The 19995-nt window shown below is 35.0% G+C and overlaps 1 protein-coding gene across 1 annotated transcript in view; it reads left to right on the top strand.

Moving 5' to 3' along the window:
* The window catches only part of LOC120624156 (hemicentin-1-like), a 300069-nt gene that overhangs the window by 240980 nt on the left and 39094 nt on the right, over positions 1 to 19995 (top strand). Inside the window, exons 7-10 of the mRNA XM_039890530.1 lie at positions 10489 to 10643; positions 12051 to 12195; positions 13870 to 14000; positions 19644 to 19803. Coding sequence (XP_039746464.1) covers positions 10489 to 10643; positions 12051 to 12195; positions 13870 to 14000; positions 19644 to 19803 — 591 coding nt within the window. The remainder of the gene's footprint in view (positions 1 to 10488; positions 10644 to 12050; positions 12196 to 13869; positions 14001 to 19643; positions 19804 to 19995) is intronic.

Genomic DNA, 19995 nt, shown 5'->3' with positions numbered 1-19995 from the left:
TAAATGCCCTTCTATGGTGAGGACAATTTCTTCTCGCGCAATTTCTGTAGCTGGGGACCATTTTTTTCAACTTAAGATTCTTGCTGTCTCAATAAGGCCACACCATTTAAACTGTTTACAAAGGCGTATGAAGATTACGAACTTGTTCAGCGTGGTGGACTAAGGCCTAAACGCTTCTCATTCTGAGAGGAAACCCATGCCTTATAGAGGGCCTGTAACGGATTAATAATGATGATATATTCAGCATATTCAAGTTTCTAATGATTTATTTAAACGTTATCTTCCTAGACGTGCCCTTAAATAATCATAATAAGTTTGTGAGCGTATATATATAAATTTCGTATTAAATAAACTCGGCTTAAAATAACAAAATGCCGGGAAATATGGTTCAAAAACTAGCGTACATTTTGAAACGACAAAATTACATTTGCTCGTTAGGCGGGCCACAAAAAGCAATGCAATTTCGTGAAATTTTTCGCACGAAAGAATTACCTACATATAGCGACACGTGACTGCAATCTTAGTTAACTTGTACCTCGCGCTGGGACGGTTTACTGACTAGCAGAACTCTCGAGGATGGTAGCTCTTAAATTATTTTATAGCTGGTGCCTGCTACAACGAACGCGTATATTTCGTTTTTATAAAAACCCGTTTCGAAACCGTTTATTTCTCGGGAATAAATAGTTTGCCTTTGTAGGATGCGTAAGCTTTATATAATTCGAGTAGCTAAGGCCTAACTAGCTGCATATTGTAAATTAAATACAAGTGTATGCAAAATTTCATGAAGATTGGTCAGCTTAACATGGGTTACTAACAGTTTTTCAGTTTATTAAAATAAAATGTGTTTGTAACTCAAGTACGCAGGGCTCACAACACGGCATTTTTCTTTGTTTTGGCATTTTTATACCCGTCATAACTTTTCACGAAATGTCCTATTACAATAATTTTAAATATATTTTAAGAAATTTACATATTATATTCAATCTTGATTATGAAACTATTTGGTTCGACAAGAATTAATATGATACCACAGAAGAACTGAATTCTGTGGATGGTACGAATTTCATAAAATAAAACGAAATTCATTTATTTCATGTTCATTATTATTCTATTGTGCCCATGTTAAAATCCTTACTATAATAATAAATGCGAAAATGTGTTTGTTTGTTTCATTGTTTCTCATTCTTTGTCACAGAGTTACATGAATAAAAATAAAAATAACAGGTTAATTTTTATCTCAAAGAAACCAAAAATTTCCGCGGGAGTTGTATATAACCGCAATATAAGAAAACGAAGAACGCTAGCTCGTTTATTATAGAGCCATAATAAAAGATATAGCATTAATGCGTTAAAAAAGATACGCGATGTGGCCGACCTAGAAACTGCTAGGCTTGTCTATTTTAGTAACTTTCACAGCATTATGTCATATGAAATTTTACTATGGGGTAATGCTGCTGATGATTTATTTATCCCCAGGATTTGAACAGGAATCGAAAAAAACATAAAATAAAATGACCCTGGCGACACAAAAATCACCACAATTGTTTGTATTTCAAATATATGTCAAATCAAATAAAAATTTATTTATTCATGTAGGCCTATCACAGGTGCTTATGAAGCGTTCATATATATATAAGTTTACATAAATTGTAAGGGGATGGTGATAACTTTGTTCGCCAACTTAAATCTAAAACTATGATCAAGTTTATGTAGTTTTCTTTACTTGAAGTGATCCTAATAACTAACCGATAGAAATTTTATTAACCCTGTCGCATAAGAATAAACTTCAATCGCAGTATATCAACTCAATTACGATCATGTTAGCTAACCAACTGAGCTCAGATTACCGCAGGTATGACAGCTCACGCATTTCTTTAGTCCGTCCCTGGCAGTCAACCATTAATTCCTATTTGTGAGCTCCTTTGTTCTCAGATTCACCATGTCCTCAATAGAGGGAAATTTTCCTTTACTTTATTATTATTCTCAACGGTGATTTTTCTAAGCGGTGATAGCGCATTGGGCAGGTGCTCGGCTTCACTTTCGGGGTGCCGAGTTCGAGTCCCAGCACCTGTCACTTTTCTAAGTTATGTGCGTTTTAAGTAATTAAATATCACTTGCTTCAACGGCGAAGGAAAACGTCATGAGGAAACCTGTGTGCCTGAGAGTTTTACGTAATGCTCTCAAAGGTGTGTGGAGCTCACCAATCCACACTAGGCCAGCGTGGTGGACTACGACCTAACACTAGTAGTGGGGTAATGGGTTTACGTTATGATGATGATGATTTATTGTTTACCTCCGATACAACTACACAATACAGGTTGTGTAGTTTGTACTATAAAGCCTATGTTTGTAAAATAAATAATAGTTTGTTTCTTATGCTTGACAACAAAAAAAAAACAAACACCGGATCTAAGATTTCATGGAACAAAAATTTCTACGAAAATAACGTCACAGAGAACTGCTGGTTTAATAATTAATATACGGAAAATAAATAACAAATCTATCAACAAAAGTTGCAAACAATCGGTTTATAATAATGCACATAGCATAAAAAATTATCCTAAGAAAATACACGAGAATATTCCAACAGTTATGTTATTAAAATAGAGAATGAGAATGATTTCCCTCTATTCCGAGGCTACGGTATTATGCGGGAACAAAGAGGCAAACAAATAAAAACTAATGGTTCACGTGGAGCGGACAAAAGAAATCCGTAAGCTGTCATCACACGGGGTAATCCATGTCGTGCCGTTAGGCCGAGTTAATAAAGTGGATTTACTTTAGTTTTAGTGTGCAGTCAATTGTTTTTTTTTTTGTAGTTAAATCTCATCTGTCAGTAGTAGTAGAGCTTTTTGTGCCAAAGCTCATCCAGAAAAGAAATACCGCAATGCTTATTTTTGCTAAGCAGCGTTTCTGGTTTGAAGGGTTTGGTTGCCGGTGTAATTACAGGGTGAAAAACTAAATCTTAGGTATATTGACACAGAGTGGCCCTTTGAAAGACCTGTTCCCAGAATTCCATGCAAAGTTGCTCTGAGTTGGCAGTGATTTCCTATCTAACATCAGGTCGGCTTCTTGACCGCTATTATTAAGGTGAATGTATAAATAAATTGATTGGTCCGTGTTCACGACCGTCGAACTACCACGTATGTGAACGTAAAGAAAACAACATTAGAAACGCCATTTTAAATTAATTCCCCTTTTATTCAGCCATAGCATTTGGTTGGTTCACAGAGCACTGAATGGTCTATGGACTGGGCTTATTTTATAAAGTACTAGCATCTGCCCACGACTTCGTCTGCGTGCACTTCAGAATTGGGTGTAAAGCTTCGCTCGTTAACAATGTTTAATCCTACCACGGGACAGTGGCGTGCATAGAAGGTATGCAGATGATATAAAATGAAAAAAATCTCAAGTACGAGTTATAAAAAGCCTTATAAGTATTTATAACTAGTACTGCAGATTTTCTTCATTTTATACCATCTGCATACCCTGTGCATACCCTTTATGCACGCCAATGCCACGGGAACTATTCGATAGATCGATATAGAAAGTACATGTCCTTTTCCATAGCATAAGTGACCATGCATGCCATATTTCAAAGCTATCTGCCCGCGGCTTAGCTCTTAAATATTTTCATTTTCCCTCGGGAACTAATTCCGAAATCGAGATAAAAGGTTAGGTACCTTTTATCTCGATTTCTAAAAAGGTATTCTTTTCCATGTCAAAATTTCATCCAAATCTGTTTAGCCGTTTTTGCGTGATTGAGTAACAAACACTTTCACATTTTTAATATTAATATATAGTAAGAAGTAAGACTATCGATGATATAATGCCCTGTGACTTTGTCTTTTTACCACTACTAAATTTTTGCTATCAATAGTGGTACACGTGTAGTACAAAAGTCATGTGGTTAACGATATAGTACGTCACGTTAAGTTAACATAACGTCAGTAAAAAAATTACAAAGAGACACGTTGCGTCAGTTCTTGTATTTAATTATGCCAAACCATTAACAAAGAAATTGGGACAATTTGGAAAAAAAATAAAAGAAATATATTTAAAGCAGTTTTGGCAGATGTTTGTAATTTTCGAGTGATTTTAATATCGTCAATAACATCATACCCAGCCATGAGGGAGACGAGTTCTGAGCAATGAGCCACTAGACTGCTCCAATGCGTGTTGTTGGGCTTTAACGACTATTGTCACAATTTAGTCAAAATAGCCGACGGCTTAATGTGCAATCCGAGGAACGGGGTTTCTTACTGCAATTTTTCTAAATCTCTGCTGGTACTGAAAATTCTTACAAAAAAAATACAATTCCTTTCTGAGTTCAAAGCTGTGGGTTCGATTACCACAACTAGAAAATGTTTCTGTCATGAACATGAATATTTTTCAGCGTCTGGTTGCTTATCTGTATTTTATAGGTATTTATGCATATGACTCATAAAAACATTCATCATACCTCTTAGTACCCATAACACAAGATAGGGCCTAGATAGGGATACGTGTATTGTCGAAGTATATTTATTTATTTATTGCAGTGTTTGAATTGACGAATATCTCTAAAATAATGTCGAACCACGGGCAATTGGATTTGATAAAGGATTAGATGGAAAAAAATTGCCTTTTTTTAAATAAAGTCAATTATTTTGATTCATTTATTTACGGGAGCTGTCGTGACATGATCGACCGTAACGTCTTCCTCCGAGCGGGTGATCGTGTACGGGGACCGAGGTCCGAACATTCATCTTTAGAAGTTGTAAATATATAGTCAATTTTTGTGAACACTTCGTTCGCGCGATGCAGGATTTTTGTAGCGCCATCTAGTTCGGTAATGTGAAGACCGCTACAATTTATATACCTACTTACTTTGTAGCTGTTTTTGCATTAAAACTCAGTTACCATCGGAAGTCATGTGCTTATTGTATAAGTCACGCTATGTATATCAGGGCTTTCTATCGTTTTATTACAGCTTTTAATTTCGCTTTTCGAGTAATGTTAATGGTAAACATTAGCAAGTTTTTGTTTCACGTTCGCTTTAGCTGATAATGGCCCGTTTTTATTCTAATAGAAATGTGACGTCAAAAACGAAATTCTTTTTTATTATCTGTCTGTCCTGCTGTAGTCATTTTGTCTTTGTAATGGCTGGGTAATTTTAATAATAATAATATAATCTCTTTATTTCAGGCAAAGCCTATATTATTACATTTAAAATTATAAAATTAGAGAAGAAAAAAAGAAAAAATAAATAATTAAAAATATACAATATCGAATTAAAATTAAAAATAAAATAAATAGATTTTTTAATGAAACATTCACGAGCAGAATAAATCTTTTGTTACTAAAGTTAAATATATAAATTATAGGTACATAAAAACACTACGAAAAATAAACGTATTAGAAATAATACGTAGCGTAACTTGCTAAAAAGAAATTTGGAAAGGAATATAATATTTAGATGCAAAATTTTTGAGAATCAGCACTACTTCAGAATTCATGTTTTATACTTTTTATACCACAAACTTCCCCAAACCATGCGGCGAATTGTTTGAGTTTTCCGTTTCACATTTCAAAATATTTTACGTTACCTTGTTCATACAATTTTTCTTTAAATTAATAACTATATTTAATTGTTGATTTACTACCACCCAAGATTGGAAATATAAATGCTGTTTTTTTTTGGAGATTCCAATATTTTTTTAACATCATGCATTCGGTTGCTCCAATTTAATTTACTTCTTATGAAACTCGTTACCTATGATTCAGCTTAGTACATTGTCGTCATCAACATAAACAGTGACAGTCAAGCTGTACTAAAAGCCTTAACCAAACACACAACAACATCAAAACTCATACTGGACTGTCACAAGGCCCTACAAGCCCTATCAAAATCCAACAGAGTAACCCTAAAATGGATACGAGGTCACAACGGAAACAGAGGAAACGACGCAGCCGACGAATTAGCGCGTCAGGCAGCATCACTAAGGGTAGCTGGACCGGAACCCATCATACCCATACCCTTCACTGAATACAAAACATGGCTCCACAACCAGACGCAAACATCACACTCGGTGCTATGGTCTAAAACAAAAGAGTGCAAACACACGAAGGAGGCCGTACCAGTTCTCAACCCACGACTAACAACAAAATTACTGCAACTGAATCGACCTAAACTAAGGACAGTTGTAGGTATGATAACAGGGCACTGCCCACTAAACAAACACCTTTCCATTTTAGGTATAACTGACAGCCCTCTCTGCAGAGCATGCATGGAGACGGAGGAAACACCGATACACGTAATGCTCCAATGCAACGGAGTAGCAGAACAACGCGCAGCACACCTTGGCTCCTCAGCAACACTCCATGAAGCACTCGGCGACCTGGGCGGCCTGCTAAGCTTTTGGAGCGAGCTCGGCTGGCTGGAGTGATCCAGCGGGGAGCCGCATCAGTGGCCATACGTACAACGGACGGTACCAGACCAACCAAGTGCGGAAAAGGCCCAGGAACAGAAGAAGAAGAAGTACATTGTCGTGTACTTATCTAATGTATAATATTTTGGATTATGATTTAGTAAAACTTTCTGCGGCTTCACCGACGGATACTGTGTATTTTAACTGAAGGTTTCCAATCACTCTCGGTTCACTCTACATCCAAAATGATTTTAAAGTCTGAATACAGTGTAGAATGTTTACACGATTTGATTACCAATTTGATTTATTGTAAGCCGCTTTACAACCGTGAAAAGTCAGGTTAGTTCGTGTTATTATCTATGTGGGTTATTTAAACTTTATAACTTTACCATTATTTACAAGACACCCTGCATACAAGTTTTATACTGCTCCTCTATTGCAGCTATACGACCGTGACGTCATTATCGCCATAAACGCTGCGCTCGGAACTGTACTTTAAAGCATGTTATATTATTCAATCAAACTTTATCGTTATATTACGGCTTTTAATTTCAACCAATGGTAATGGAAGACATTAGTGGGCCCTGGTTTCATGTACACGTTATAGCATAATTACTTGGTTTTATGTTTTCTTATTATAATTTCTGTATTGTGTAATAAATTCACTGCCTAGTAGTAAAAGCGTTCATTACGTAATATGTCAAATGTTATGTAAGTTCAAAAAATCTTTGTTTATGTGCTGGTCAGCATGTTTGGTTTAACCAATCACAGATCACGAGTTTCTAAATTAAATAAAAACAAAATTAAAAGGGTATGTTCAAGAACAATCGATTTCATTTAGCTTTCACTTCTTAGCTATCGAACCTATATAATAATATATATATTTCCATAATATTCTCAAAGGTGTGTGGAGTCCACCAATCTACATTGGGCCAGCCTGGTGGACTACGGCCTTAACCCCTTCTCATTGTGGGAGGAGAACCGTGCTCTGTAGTGAGCCGGAAATGGGTTAAGATGATGATGATGATGACTACAATGTTGACCTAAGTCAGATGTTCGCTCCGGGTCATTATTTCACATTAATTTACTTGTTATAAAACTCGTTACCTATGATTCGACTTAGTATTGTTTTGTGGACGTATCTAATGTATTATGTTTTAGATTATGATTGAGTAAAATGCCCGCGGCTTCACCGGCGAATACATACTGTATATATTAACTGAAGATTTCCAATCACTCTCGGTTCACTTCTCCATCCAAAATGATTTAATACTCCGAATACAGAGTAGAATGTATTCATGATTCAAAAGCACGAATTTTCCTATCGGATGTGTTATAGCAAAATATTAATGAAACGTTCTGTTGAAACTAGCGCTTCGCACGAACCGGAAAAAAATAAAAGAGCCTCCATGAAGCAAATTAAAAAAATACATGTGGAAAGTTAACGCTATATTAGGCTATTGCCTATTCATGTGTGAAATGAAAATTGCTTTCGGAATGCTCGAAATTTTATTGAAATAAGTATAATTTCACTTTTATATTTACGGATTATTCGGATTAAAAATGAGTTCGTATTTTATTACTAACGTTATAACACGTTTCTTAATTTAAGTTTTTGTGAGTCGATCGGATTTGCAGAAGAAGTACTTACTGAACCAATTTCGAATTATTTTTGACAACATTGCGAGGAGTTATTCATCAGAGGAGCTAAATAAATAAAACAAAATAAAATAAAAAATACTACCCGTAACACACAGAAACAGAAAAAAACTTGATACAGTCAATTTCTTACGAATAAAAGGCTAGCAAAAATTAAAATCAGGTTGTTTTATTAGAAATAAATATACGTATTCTCAAGTGATTGTCTATCGTAAAGTATAAAACGCAAAAGGGGCGTGCGAAGGAGAAAAACGTAAGCTTACAGAGAAATCCTATTATAATCTTAAGGATGACTTAAACGATAAAAAGCTTGGGTATTAATTGCTCTAACTTCATAGCTAAATATTAATTAATAAATAAATAAATATACACACATCGCCATCGGGCCCCAAAGTAAGCATAGCTTGTGTTATGTTCTAGGGGTACTAGGATAGCTGATGATTTTTTTTATGATTTATATACATACATACTTATAATATACAGATAAACACCCAGACACTGAAAAACATTGTACAACTTACACAAACGTGTTCCAGTTGAAGGAATCGAACCCACGGGCTTGGGCTCGAAAAGCAGGCTCGCTGTGTCGCAGTGGAGATTTCACTTATTATTAATATAATTTTAGAATATGTTAGGATTTGTATATGTTTGTATCCCAGTCAAATATAAGCTGAACATGTTTTAATGAAGTTTTAAACGTAGCGTTAAATGTGAAATAATATTATATAATGTTTTTTATTAGTGTTTGTTGCTGAATTCAAGGATAGGAACATTGTTTGAAAAGTATAAAATAATTCCAGCTTATTTTTTAAACAATGTTGATTTTTGCATATATGGTTTTAGCATCATTAATAGGTCTACCTATCTATGAAATATTTACCATATTTAATTTTTTAATTTTTATATTTTTCCATTCTCAAATACAATAGGTATATTGTGTGGACACCATTGCAAAGTTCATAGTTTAAGGCATGTAGGTATACCATGAATAGGTTAATGAACTTACGTATCGAATGCATGGGGCGAGTGCTTCTTCATAAATAAGGATTTTAATGGAGAAGTTTCTAATCGATGTATCGTCAAAATGAACTGACTTACGACTGAAGTTATAAGATTAATTAAACACAATTATACTCTCCATCGGTGATAGCGCATTGGGTAGGAGCTCGACTTCACTTTCCGGGGGCCGAGTTCGAATCCCAGCAAGCACCACTAACTTTTTTAAGTTATGTGCGTTTTATGTCATTAAATTATCGCTTGCTTCAACGGTGAAGGAAAACATCGTGAGGAAACCTGCATGCCTGAAAGTTCTACATAATGTTCTAAGAGGTGTGTGGAGTCCGCCAATTCGCACTGGACCAGCGTGGTGGCCCAGCGAATTGGCGGCCTTAATCCCCCCTTCTCATTGTGGGAGGAGACCCGTGCTCTGTAGTGGGCCGGTAATAGGTTGATGTGATACTCATCATCATTTTAAAATACTGTTTAATAAATTAAATAGTTCTTCTTGATCTATTATTTTTATTAGAGCAAAATTAATCGGTAACCCACCCATCCACAATTAAAGAGATAAAATATAGATAAAATATTTTTTTTTTTTTTTTAGTGTGCCCCGTCTCTCGAAATGCAAGTTCTAATTATTATTTAAAATAGGCCATTAAATAGTAACAGCTAACGCCCTCTACCATCTAGTAGCTTAATGTTTTCTGTGGAATTTGTTAGGTACGCGAACGCCATAGGTTTTTTACATTTGGGTCTAGATAGCGCTGTAATAATTAGTAAAAAATCTTATTTTTTATAGCGAAAATTGGGATAATCTTTTCAGATTAGTGTATTGTCATCAGTCCTCGATATGTCTACAAAGTTTGAAAGAAATCTGACCGTTTAAAGTGGGTCAAAATCGCGCCCAAAGAAGTCGGTTACAAACAAACATACAAACATACAGGTGAAGCTAATAAAAAGCGTGTAAAAATTAAGAATTGATCGTCTAAACAAAATATTTAACTATTGGAAACCAGCAACTTCGTATGTAGATGAATTTGAAGTAATATATAAAAACTTTGTTCCCTATTACATCCGATGATTTTTACAAAAACTGTGAAACTCATCGTTCTTTTTTGTAACCAAAAGCCCAAATAACATTTTTCATGGATATAACTTGAAAAATAAGTCTTATATACAAACTTTCTTCCACTGGTCTCCTTAGGGGTAGAATATGGAAAAAAAACTTTCTTATTACACTAAAAGGGTGTAAAAAACATTTTTTTTAAATTTAAAATTTCTTCGTCAAGCTGTTTAGGCTGAAGATTGTTTGATAGTCAGTCATGACAGTGCATTTAATAGTTAAAGGCAGAAATGTATAGACAGAAAGTAGAATAATGTTAGCCATAAGCCATAAAAATAAACTTTTATTGTTTTGCAGTGAGACCTCTATTGGTTGAAATTTTGGCGCGTGAGCAACCTATATCTGTTGGTCAAGAAGCTGAGCTGGCGTGCAGAGCAGTTGGCTCCAGACCACCAGCTATCATCACCTGGTGGCTTGATGACAAGCCAATGATCGTGGCAGATCCGCAAAAGGTATAAAAGAAAATATATATTAACTTTACCGACAAGCATGAGCTTTGTTTGCTGCCTGTGTCTAATGTTTATTAATCTATAATCTCGTCACTCGCTACGTAAGCACGTACCTACCTAATATTTGATATGTAAATGTACTGAATTTTTTAATTATGGTATTAGATGCACTAAACTGAAGAGTTACTTTTTTTCTTATCTTTTCGGTTACCCATTTTTTTGTGTATATTTCAACATCGAGGTGACAAAAATAATGGACAAACTAAGAATGTAGCCATTTATATTTAACCGATGAAAGAGACCTTAGTTCAAAAAAATATGCAATCTATAAAACATTCTTTCTAATGGAAAAAGCGTAAAAATCTCTTACTTGTCTAAATAAATTCACCTTAAGACAAAAATAAAGAGCACAAAGAAACAACATTAATAAAACGGAGATTACAGTCACAATCTTTTACACGAAATCCCAGAAAGGATATAACAATTCGTTAGTGGAACGAATCTAGGTCGTTACAAAGCGAAGGTAGTAGCTAGTATAAATACGTGACCCAAGGACGTTAGATGCTAGGCCTTGCTAGCCTTTAGGCTACTTGGATCGATAATCCGATAACTGGATTAATAATGAAGTCCATTTTTTTTCTTTACATATGCAACAAGGGTGCAAGCTAATGTCCCATTGTTAAACATAATCCCTCCGCTTAATGGAAAAGAGAGTATTAAAGTACGCAGCACGAATGCGAGTTGGAATATCATCACTTAAAATTAATTACAACCGGGACCGATTGATGCCTTAACATTTTTACGGGTGCTGAAAAAACACTAATTCGCTAATTCTGCTGGTACTAAGGGTTTCTTGTTGGATAAGTTATCTCTCTCTCTCTGGCCGTTTCTGCATCACTGAAGATTGTGTTCTGGTGAGATCTTAACTTCGACTGGATAAACTGTCTCCATCGGCTTCTCTTGGAGACCATTTTGGCGATTTCGTAGAAATGGCATTCGTAGATATTTGATAAGTTATATCAATTCTTTAAGGTATATTACCACCAGCTGCTTCGTATGCGGTTGTTTGGTTTTTCAAGAATCCTGCGGAAGCCGTCGATTTTCCCGGGATTAAAAGCAGCATATGTGTTAATCCAGGGTATAATCTATCTCCACTCCAAAGTTCAGCCAAATTGGTACAGTATTTTTTACGTGAAAGAGTAACAAATATTTATCCATCCATCCAAACTTTCACATTTATAATATTAGTAGGATATTAACCAATTACAGGCCCACTACAGGGTAAAGTTAGAGTATAAAAAGGTATAGTTCGAACTGGGCCCACTGAAAGAGAAGCCGAAGTCAACGACCACTTCCCTCTAAAGCATATAATGTTACTTAAATATTTTTTTTTATCAACTGTTGTTACAGAATTCCGACGATCGTAACGAGACGGTCTCGTTTCTAAGATGGACGCCGCATATGGAGCACGACGGTCGGGTGGTGACCTGTCGAGCAAGTCACGCGAATCTGGAGCACGCCACACTCGAGACTAGCATGAAACTAAACTTACACTGTAAATACAATTTTATTACTAGCAATTGGACCCGAGCTATAACGTCGCTTGTAAGGCAAAATCTATTATTTTAAATTTGTGAATTATTTTATATTCTAGTTAAAGTACCTCTTATAACGAACTGAGTTTCTTGCCGGCTCTTCTCGGTAGAATCTGCTTTCCGAACCGGTGGTAGAGTCACACAAACATGCATACTTGACGTTTCAAAAGTGCTTATAAAGTAGGCCTACTTGAAATAAATGAATTTGAATTTTGAATTTTGAATTTTGAAGGTCAGAAAAACATTCTGGCAAACTGTAGCTCTGTAAAAAACGTACACATTTCATCAGTATGAAGCCCTGGCTCATGCGATAGTTTAAAATGTGTTTATGGAATGTTATCTTACATTTCATCCACCTCCTAGGCGCAGCGGTAAGCACTGTGTTTTTAATTTGGAGGTCGCGGGTTTGATTTCCGGTTGGGGCAATTTAGGAATTTATAATTTCTGGATGGTCCGATGGATGGTTTCTGGTTCCGGTACGATGTTGCAAAGAAACCGATTAGGAGTATGAGTTTAATATAACTGTCATACTTCCTTACAGGTTAGCCCGCTACCATCTTAGATTGTTTTACCTGATAATCGCTGTTCTAATTCTCTAAATCTGCAACTGGAAAAAGAAGCTATAAAATAACCTATATTTAAACTAAGTTAGTTTAATCTCGTAACGAGATGTCAAATCATGGATCTAATAAGGAAGCGAATTGTTACTCCGCAGGCAAAAAGCAAGGTTTTCATTCTATGTATTATAATTAAACATTAATTATTTATCGGTAGATTTCGTGCCTGCTGAACCTGTGTAAGGGTCACTACAAATAAACAAACTTGAAGTTTAAAAAGTGCTTGCAGAGGAAACCTTCTCGAAATACTTATAAGAAGCTGTTCAAAAGTTATACGAAAGAACGTTAGAACTAAAAGTAAAAAATACGTTCAAAGAGCTTCTTAATACCGCATAAAATGAAACAGACTTACAAATCAATTTATGTTTACCTCGTTATAGTGTCGAGGGTAAAAAAAATACTAAGTACGTCTACATGACAATCTTTAAAGTGTTTAACAAATAATTTTCAGCTCTGTTAACTCGACTATAAAACAAACATTTCGAGATACTATTTAAATTTGCCACAGAGATTGCAGTTCACTTTTACTACAGCAACTAACAACTACATATTTTATTGCTTTCGTAATTGCTTTTACAAATATATTTCATTATAATGGCTTTGTTTCAACTTTCCCTCCATACAAGGCCCTTTGTGATTTTCAAAGAGACTACGTAGAGCGCATTTATAGCTGATAAGGTTGACATTAGCGATGTTAATGTTTAAATTACATGGGCTGAGCGTAAACAACTGGCTCGATTGATCTAATCAACCAATCAGGTTTTTGTAAGCTCAAGATTTTATATTTTTTTGTACTTCATTAGGTGTTAAGGAAACCTTTTTATGAAGTCTACAAACATAGTTATGTCATACGTATTTTAAATATTTACACTTTAATTACAAATACAACTTAACAAGGAGTCTCTATACAATTTTGTGCTTGCAGGTTAATATGGTTGCAAAATTTCGTGATGTACAGCGGTTTTCAGTGAAATGCGGTAATCCATTTTTTAACTCAATACTTTATTTTGTCAACAGATGTCCCCATCGTTGAACTACAGTTGGGTTCGAAAATGAACCCTAACGACATAGAGGAAGGTGATGACGTGTACTTCGACTGTGTTGTGAGCGCAAATCCGCCCGCTTACAAAGTTGTTTGGGAGCATAATGTGAGTAAACTGGCTTAATGCTCGCAAAACTGTGCTATTATCTAAATCTAGTACCTCGCTTTCATCAATGATTCAGCGTTGAAGTAACCTTAGCAATAGAATAAACGTTAAAAGGTTTTGAAATATAATACATAGAGCCATGTAGGGTAATTGTAAGCAGTTTTTAGAAACTTGAGGTCAACTACAAACTAAATGCGGCAGGTTTCAACCAATTGGCAATTGCGTCATTCGCGCTATGTCCGCTGCGTAAACTTACCCACCGCGTACAGTTATCCCACATAACTCTACTTATGTTATGTAGTCTCTTAAACACTAGCCGAGCCGCTGGCAAACCAACTTCCAACTTATTCAAATCTTAAAACCACCGAGAAACCTGCCAAGAAGAAAACCGAAATGTGCGGATTAATAGTTTTTTACATATATACTTGAGTCAATAGGATCTGGGACGACCAACCCTTTATATATTAGATAGCGTTAATAATATGTTTCGACGGCGAGATCAACGATGAACGATAAATTTCAGAAATATAATGCTTGTTATACTCTAGAGCTTTAAAGTTAGCGAAAACGGAGTATGCTTGAAAACAGATCTTGTATTATAATAACGTGTTACCTACTGGCTTTCATTTGTGTAGCAGTTAGGGCCTTCTAAGTATGTTTAAACTGTAAAGGTGAGAAATAGGTTTAGTATGGAGATTTTTTTTTTGTTTTTTTTTTTAAATTCGCATCATAGAAAGACGTGATGGAATATAGCGAAGTGCGTATAAAATTTCATTATCCATATCCCTCATTATATTCTATGCCCTATTGTAGTGGAATTCTAAATGGCGCAGCTAGATCTTCTTTTATAATATCATAACATTACCTTATAATAATATTACCAGACTTTAGCTGTACCAATTTAAGATGTTATGACCTAAATGAGAATCGTAGCAATATATCAACACAATATCTTTTGGAAGTTCTGTGCGTTTTAAATAATTTAATAACACTTGCATTCATGGCGAAGGAAAACATTGTGAGGAAACCTGGATGTCGTACAGTTCTCAATAATGTTCTGAAATGCTTTTAAAATCTTCAAATCTTCAAATCTATAGCCCTAACTTAGCCTTTATTCCGAGAGGAGACTCATGCACTGTAGTGAGCCGGTAACGCGTTGATAATAATGTAAACTTTCATTTGTTTTCGAAAACTCATAGACAAAATACGAACGATTTCAAACCTACTCTCATGTTTTAGTAAAAACCATTTGATACTTTTCACATTTTAATAAAGATATTAAAAATTTTATTGTATACGTATGTTTATACATTTACTAATGAAAATTATGCTAAGTTTATAGTACTCTAAAATTAATTCTAAAATTCATTAAACTTTCGTAGCATATTAATTATAATTGAGGAAAGGGTTGCTGAAATTATTAAAGAGACATTTTTATGGGCTCGTTACAAATTCACGCAAAAATGTTGGGTTAATTTTGTTTGACCTAACGTGAGCCTCAAATTTAATATTATGATTTTTCATTAATCATCGGAATATTTGATATCCGTTTATTAGCTTGAAAATTTAAGACAACGAAACAAATTGTTCGCTCGTTTAACATTATTATGGTTTCATATCAGGAAAAATAAGGATGAAACCTAATGTGTTGTCCGATGTTAGTCGTTCGATTACGGAAACAGTAATAATTGTCTTATAGTAAGCAAAATAAAAACCTACATTAAGATAAAGGGTTTGAGTATTTTTAAGTAAAAATGATTAGAAGAAGATGCTTTGCAAATTACTAAAAATGTCTTATTCAAATGATTGAACTTTAAGAATAATGAAAATAGAATAATAAAAATAGATCAACGTAATTTGAGTTAACACCACTCGATTGATATCTTCGTTTTAACTAGTGGCAGGTCTACCAACACTACGCTTTCCAGTACGGTGTTGCTGATAATAAAAAAGCAACTTAGGACCCCAAAGTCAATAACGTTGCGTCTTATTACTGATAGTAATGAATAGGACTTTATCATCATCCTGGATATAAGGTTGTATTTTAATAACAACTGTAACCGCATCCAATCATATCAAAGTGGCCTTTACGCTTAGCTCACTGTGAATTAAATAAATGCTTGTTTTATCGAAGATCTTCCATCTTGGATAATTAAAAACAAACATACACAGAATAGTTCAGTTTATATATTTTCCAAAGAAGCGTAAACTATTGACTAAGCTATTAACGTATTTATTTCGCAAGTGATTTTTTTAAATGATTAAAATACTACTAAAGTGAAAGATTATGTGTTGTAAATTTAAATATTAATTAAAATTAATTATTAATTTAATTATTAATTTTGGTGTAGAGACTTTGGGACCGTGGGGTCCGGAGGCAAGAGCCCTTTTCAAAGAATTATCGAAAAGGGTTATCGAGTCTACCGGTGATCCTAGAGCGGGCAGTTACCTTGGCCAACGAATTAGTTTTGCCATCCAGAGGGGAAATGCTGCCAGCATCTTAGGAACTGTGCCTCGCTGCGGTGGTTTCGAGGACGTTTTAGATTTTATTTAGTTTTTAAATAGTTTATTTTAGGTTATAGTTTAGTTACTAATTAGTAGCACAAATTTGACAAAATGGTAAATAAATTCAATGTTTTCGTTAAATATAATAATCTAATATTAATTATTTAAAAAGTATCATCAGTAGATAGTATAATATCAGTCTTCCTAATCGGAGACTTCAAGCAATTCAGTGTTCCAACACGGTGTCACGTAGACACTGCTTGGATATAGGTCGATATAGGTCTCATATTTATCTGTTAACCAGTGGCGGTACTACCATACAAGCCGAAAAGCCGGGCTTGTGTTACAATAAATATCTCTGTTTATTTTTTCTCGACTATTCCGAAATGAAATTAACAAAATAATTAAAACTTGATAGCAATGAGCATATAAATACAATGTTTTAACTTTTGCTCAATAATGTATATACTTTTTGTCTACTTTACTGCAAGCACTACGTTACTCTGGCAGGTAGACTCTGTGGTAACAACCAGCCGAACGGCGCGGCGCCGCGCCGAACTATCAAAATCGCGCTCTTCGCGTGTCTTCGTACGCGATCGGAGGTCCCGCTTTGTCTTGCTCACACTCATTTGCTTATATGGGGCTTTTATTTTACTGCTGTCTCTCATAGAAATTTCAATGTATTTAGCAGAGACAATCTAGATTATTTAATAATTTAGTATGGAGATCAAATGCCAGATTGCGAGTTGAAGTTAGTGAAGATGACCAGCGAGCGAATTGAAACAACTTCACGCGTGTTATTATTTTTTGCGTTACAACTAGTTGACACTTGACAGATTCATTATTATTGATACGTTACTACGTAGACAGAGACTTCTCTGTCTACGCGTTATTAGTTAGGAGTTTATTATTGTTTTTTTTGAGTTGAATAGTGAATTTTACTGGTTTGTTTTCTTTCAAATTATAGTAAATATTGTTAAATATGAGCTCAAATTGTGTGCAAATTGTTTCTGTGGTGAAATTAAAAAATAATTGGCGAACAACAGGTATTTTTTTTTATTTAAAATTGTTTGTTGGCTTTGCATATTTTTTTTCTAATGAAAAGAATGGTTGGAACGCGGCTGGTTACGACATAAATTACCAGGCGTCATAAGAATTAAAGCTGCAGAACTCAAAGAAACACTTGGGATTTCTATGATTACTTTTTAATTTTGGCAAACATTGCATAGAAACTTCTTTATTATAATTCGCGTGCTGACCCTAATCGTAGTATTTTTCAAAGATTTGTTGATATTGTTTGTCATTTAGCACAACAAGAATGGTGACTTAGAGATCATGACGAGTTAAATTTGTCCTTTAGGTAACTGGGCTTGCTCATACTCAAAACCCTAGGCATGCCACTGCTGTTAACCTGCTACCATCTCATACTGCATTACCTTAATTTACCACCAAAAAATTAATTTAATCTCCGTGTCTAAATCTAAATATATAACAGAGAAAACCACTGATTAACTTACTCACTAACTGATCATGAAATCTCAGGAACAACAAAGCCTACTCGTTCATTTTAGAACGTCAGCTAAGAAAATACGGTTTTGAGAAATTATAACCGGGAATGAAAATGGGGGTCGGAAGTTGGTATTAAAGTCCTTTTTTTTTTAAGTGAGATACGTGGAAATCGGTATATAGGTTATCAGTTTTAAATAAGACAAAATTGTATAATTATTTTGGAATATCTCCATTCCAAATTTAAAAAATAGGTGTTTTAAAAAATATTTTATCAAAATGTGTAAAGTGGTAAAACAGGGGTTGACAGTTTGTATGAAAGTCCTGACGAGTCGATACACCAGAATTAACATTTAGGTTGATAATTATAAATAAATGGGCTACTAAGTCAGGTATGCACGTACAAAGGTCGAGAAGTTTTAAATGCGGAAACCAACCCAGTAGATGAAGGAATAACTTCATAAAAGTGGTCAAACTAACGGATTCTTTTAATTTACTTTAACCATAAAAGGCCAAAATGTGTATTTCGGTCTGTTTTTAGCCATCTACCGTTTATACAATTGAACTGATCTTATCAAAATTTGCCGGTAGCTTTCTTTCCGCACATGGGAAATGAGGAATTCCATTCATACAAAGCCTCGGGTACAAGTCAAGCCTTTTCATTTGGTACTGTCACTACAAATAGACTGACTTCTTAAAAAAACTAGGCTTCTTAAAAAAAATGTAATTTTGAATTTGAATTTTGGTACCCATATTGAGGGAGTAAAATATGTGATCCGCCATTTTTGTGGTGATTGCCATCTTGTAGCGATTTTTATTTAAACATAGCTAAAACACTCCCAACTAATAAGACTAACAAAATCGGTTCATCTGTTCGGAAAATACGATACCACAGACATACACACACACGCAAAGACACGTCAAACTTTTAACACTCCGTCGTTTTTGTGTTGGGGTCTAAGCGCAAAAGCGGAAAAATAGATAAAGTAAAATTACTGCTTGTTGTGTATCTTTGCTTTTTATAGCCGGTGTCAACAAATATAACGTAGAAAATAAAATTCTGTATTAATTGAGCAATACTGCTCAGAACAAATCTTATTTTTTTCTTATCAAAGCTCATACTCATTGATTTAATATGTTACTTTTATAAGCTCACTGCTCATACTATTTTTACTGAAACGGCTGCGGTGAAGGTTGTCCCAAATTATGACGGGACATTGTCATTAAAAATAATCTCCATTCAGCAAGGCCACGTAATGAAGCGCAATCAGTGGGGGTGAAAGTGAGGTCAGAGCTTGGTCCCACGAGTATAAAAGCCGTTATTAAAAAAAATGTGGTCATCATAGTTGGATATAGCTTAGTCAATTGGAATAAAGTAAAGCTGGGAAAGCAGTAACCCAATTTTTTTTCATGCAAGCTTTTAATGCTAGCTCCATTATCAGACTAAGATGTTCTTGGTACATTAAAGGGAAATTAATTTCCTTACTAAGTATGGTTTAATAAAATTTTATTTATATTTCGCACATCTCTTGACTTATTGACCTCCCACTTATAAGACCTACCACTGCTTCAGGGAGGTCATCAAATATTATGCTGCGTGCAAAGGATTTAAGATTAATTTTAATTCCGCAGAGTCAAGTAATGACGCACAATCAGCGGGCGGGCGTGATAGCGGGGTCAGCGCACTTGGCCCTCCAGGGCGTGTCGAGGGAGCAGGCGGGTAAATATGTCTGCATCGCGTCCAACGTTGAGGGCGATGGGAGATCCGCACCTGTCACGTTGCAGGTTATTTGTAAGTATGCTTTTACTGTTCATGACTATTAACGTTCCACTCATGGATACAGGCCTCATCACCTCCCTCATAGAAGAGAAGGTTTTTAGAGCTCCACTTCGGGTTTAAAATATAAATATCTTCTCTTCATAGCATGCGAGTGACTGACTCCGGCAAATTTCTGTTTCCTGGCAAGTTTTCGTCTGACCTGAA

Source organism: Pararge aegeria, chromosome 5 (assembly GCF_905163445.1).
Source record: "Pararge aegeria chromosome 5, ilParAegt1.1, whole genome shotgun sequence".
NCBI lineage: Eukaryota > Metazoa > Arthropoda > Insecta > Lepidoptera > Nymphalidae > Pararge > Pararge aegeria.
Note: the sequence above shows the minus strand (reverse complement) of the source record. Positions and strands in the feature narration are given on the sequence as shown.